We start from the raw sequence: 4,164 nt of genomic DNA, 5'->3' as shown, positions 1-4,164 counted from the left end.
ATAATTTAAATATTATTTTTTATTGATACAACAACACTCTCTTTAACTTGATTATCTTAATGATAGGACATTAAATTTCTCTCAAATTTAATCCTCATTCATACATATTTTCCTCTATCTTATTAAAAGAAATAGTTTATAATAACGTAAGGACAAACGCTATAGAAGTTGTAGTTTAGGTGCAAAAACAAAAGAATCTATCTATTTTCTTATTGGCAAGAACTCTCACTGTTCCGGTCACCCGTAAGCCAACTTTTAACATTCCTGATATAAAGGTTCCTTGTGTTTATCTTGCTTGCCTTTTGTCTTGAAGCTCAGATTGGTTGTCTTTCTTTTGTTGGGTTATAGCAAAACTTTTCGTTTCTGGAATTGTCTCCCTATCAAGATTCCCTTTCCCTTTTTTATATTACCATTGGGTGGAAGATGGTTTTCTGAGAGTTGAGATGCAAGCCACAATAAGAAATTGGGATTCCCCCCCCCCCCTTTTCAGTTTTCACCTTGGAGTTGCTAAAGTTTGATCAATTGAGTCATACTTTGGAGTTGAACAAAATTAGATTTTTTTAGTTGGTTCCGACTTCCGACTGTTGTGCAAGTGAAAGTTTCTGTTTTTTTGGTGGCTACAATGATATCTTCTCTCAAGTGCCTACATATTTAAGTGGCCAAGTATATGGTTGTGGTTATTTTGCTTAATAAAGTACCTTTCCTTCTGGTGGTTCAACTTCTCTATATTTGGTGTTGTACCATACAGTAAAAGAAAGAAAGAAAAACCCCATTTCTTTATCATTGCAATTGTCTCCACATCACTAGGTGAGTCTTCTGTTTCCCCTATTCCCTTGTTTATCACCATTAACTTCAAAATTTAAGCTTTTTAAACTAAAATCTCACTTCCTAATAAAACGAAAATTATGTACAGAGATAACCTTTTCATCTCTCATAGCTTAATAGATCTCTGGTATATTTGGGAATTATATCATTGTGATAAACCTGCACTGGTTTGCTGTTTCTGATTTGTTGAAGTACTTGATTCATTTTCAGTTTCTTTAACACTTGAATGGGGGTTGCTGCCGCTCAAGTAGTGGATAATCCATGCTATCCTACATCCTTTAAGGTACAAACAATTTATGGATTTAAGCAGTTTTATTTGATCCACCGTCCAAGTGTTTAAAAATATAGATTGTTGGAAATTAGAGAATAAATCTATACAATTCATCTCTTCCTGAGGAAGATGCCATATGTTTTCCTGATACATTCCAATTTTCCCCAGTTTTGCTTATACATAGAGGATCATATCATCACACCCATGTTTGCTTTAAGCTGTTTTTGAGTATGCTTCACATGTAGCACCGCTGACACTATTTATGAATTATGATGCCATTGAAATTTAATAGCTGAGCTCAAGTAGAAAGCTTTAAAACGTATGAGAAAATTTTCTGCTTTGTCTTTTTGTTCAAGAAAGCATCATGGATCTCTGTAGTTTCATGTATCTATCAGAGGAAAGATAAATGACATAGTCTGCCGTCAGTGTTATTCTACAAAGTTCAAATTTGAGCAGGCTTCTTTTCCCTTTTGGATATTTAAAAGATTATGATTTTCTCGTAAATTGTTGTCGATGATTGTAGGTGCACCATGTGATGTGCACGGAACTTAGTAAGTTGGTTGATAGAATTATAAAGATATTTCCAAAAATCGAAGCTGCTCGACCTAGATGCTCTTCAGGAATTAAGGCACTATGCTCACTCAACAGTGCAATTGACAAAGCAAAGTTACTTCTTCGATACTGCAGTGAATCCAGTAAACTCTATCTGGTGTGTTTTCCTCTTGATTCATATATATATATATATATATATATATAGCCTTATTGTTAATGGAGGGAAATGCCTGTGGCAATTTTTATTAAAACAAATGATTGTGAGTTTATGACCTTGCCATTACAAGGTCGGTTGCTGGTGTTTGTGAGCTTAAATAGAAAAGTCCTATTACTTTTTGGTTGATATTTCTCTGCAATTACTTTCAGGCAATAACGACAGATGCCATACTTTCAAGATGTCACAAATCGAAAAACTTGTTGGAACAAGGTTTATGCCAAATTCAGAGTATGGTTCCCGTTATGCTTGCTTTTGAGGTTTGTCAAATTACGTCTTATTAATCTTTTAAGCACCGTGCTTTAGGAGAGAAGCTGTTTTTTCTTCCTGTGTTTACAGTCAAATCGATTTTATTTTAATTTTAGATAACTTATCTTCATGATGTCATGTTCTCTCTTCGCATTGATACTGAAATGTTATTGTAGATCACTCAAATTGTTGATGATTTTCAAGCTGCAAAATTTATCCCTGATGAATTTGAAAAAGAGGCCGGGAAGGTTGCAAGAGAATTGCTCCAGAGGGGAGCTACAGAATCAGATTCAATGGGGTACGCCGAAATTAGAGCTCTTAAAACAGTGGCATCACGACTTCATCTTACATCTTTAATAGCCATCTTAATAGAGAAAAGATCTATTAAGAAGTTGCTGGAAAAAGTCGGTGACTCTGACCAACAAAAGAAAAAGATCTTAAGATATCTTTTGTATCTGTTGAGGAAGTATGCGAACCAGATTATTGAAGAGCAAACAGACAACACGAATGATCTGAATGAAGGAGCATTTGCAAGTAATGGCCCTAGTACTGATTCTATGCAAGCTCACTCTTTTAATGTGGAATCTTGCATGGAGCGTAAGCGGTATGATGCTCATGCTGATAAGTTAAGCATTGCTACTCTTCCCGAGGAGTTTAAATGCCCCATATCTTCAAGATTGATGTATGATCCCGTTATCATTGCTTCTGGACAAACATTTGTGAAGATACTAATTTTTTACCCATATCATTATTATTATTATTATTATTATTATTATTATTATTATTATTATTATTATTATCATTATTATTATTATTATCATTATTATTATTATTATTATTATTATTAAATATATTAAATACATATATAAATATTATTAAAAAAATAATAATTACAGGTCCAATTACAACTGGACCGGCCCACTTACAAACTAACCAGAACCGGTCCATATCAAACCAAAAACCCTAAATATTTGGGTTTCCAGTTAGGATTTCCTAACCCTAATTTAACCAGCCGCCTCAGCTCACAACCGTTGGATCTGGCAAGATCCAACGGTCCAGATTGCCCCAGATGGAAACCCTAGGGTCTGATACCCTAGGGACACGCGGCCGCCGTTGCTATCTCGCCGCCTCCGCCGCTGCCACGTCCCAACCGAAGACTCCAGAAGATAGAATACCAGCCGTCCACGCCATGGCTACTCGGTGAGTCACCACTGGTAGTCCGGTGACTCACCGAGACCCCATCTTCGGACCGGTCCGACGGCTACAACGGTGGTGGCTATAAAAGCCACCACCCGAACCTGAAAAAAAAAAGGAGACAGAAACAGGAGAGACACAGAGACAGAAAAAAAGGAAAAAAAAAAGAAACAACAGAAACAAAGAGAGATACAAAAACTACCAACGATCCCAGTCCACAACAACACAGCAAAAACAAAAACAGAAGGAAAAAGAGAGGAGAGAAGCTTACCAAAGAAGCCTTGACCATCGCCGGAAGCACTAAACATCGCCGGAGAACCGAAAATACCGAAGGTATTTTCATATATTTACTCCGATTAGGAGTCTTTTTGGGGAAACAAAGGTCGGATTCGGTCTTAGGGTGTTTAGATCTACGTTTTAGGTAAATTTGGGGAATTTCCGACCACCGGAGGCGGTGGTCGGCGGTATAATTCGCGACGGCAGACGGCTGTCGGATTCCCTCCGGTGAGGGAATCTAGAGAGAGGCCAGAGAGAATTCTGGCTCTCTCTCTGCTTGAGAGAGAAAAAAAAAAGGAAATGAAATAGCTGGCCCGAAGGGCCAGCCGATTTGGACTTTTATAGTCCTTCCCGAACGACGTCGTTTCGGGAAGGACTATGCGCGTAATTATAAAATAGTTAAACCCCGTCCGCAGTCCTCCGAACTTGTAAACTTTATATTTTAGTCACTAAATTAAATTTATAATATTTTTAATTCAGTCTTCGAATTTGAATTTCTTTTATTTTAGTCCTTCATATTAAAATAATATATTTAGGATAAATTACAGATTTAATCCCTTAATTTTAATAAATAATATTTTAA

The 4,164-nt window shown here is 36.5% G+C and overlaps 1 protein-coding gene across 1 annotated transcript; it reads left to right on the top strand.

The window, feature by feature from the left end:
- Positions 1-533: 533 nt before the first annotated feature.
- Positions 534-3,813, top strand: LOC120177040 (U-box domain-containing protein 45-like). Its single transcript, XM_039183302.1, has 6 exons — positions 534-807; positions 1,036-1,108; positions 1,620-1,805; positions 2,015-2,122; positions 2,288-2,830; positions 3,757-3,813. The coding sequence occupies exons 2-6, from the start codon at positions 1,052-1,054 to the stop codon at positions 3,811-3,813; spliced, it is 951 nt and encodes a 316-aa protein (XP_039039233.1). The 5' UTR covers positions 534-807; positions 1,036-1,051.
- The last annotated feature ends 351 nt before the right edge of the window (positions 3,814-4,164 follow it).

Source organism: Hibiscus syriacus, unplaced genomic scaffold, assembly GCF_006381635.1.
Source record: "Hibiscus syriacus cultivar Baekdansim isolate YM2019G1 unplaced genomic scaffold, ASM638163v2 tig00112281_pilon, whole genome shotgun sequence".
NCBI classification, from domain to species: Eukaryota; Viridiplantae; Streptophyta; class Magnoliopsida; order Malvales; family Malvaceae; genus Hibiscus; species Hibiscus syriacus.
This window is presented reverse-complemented; position numbering and strand designations above follow the sequence as displayed.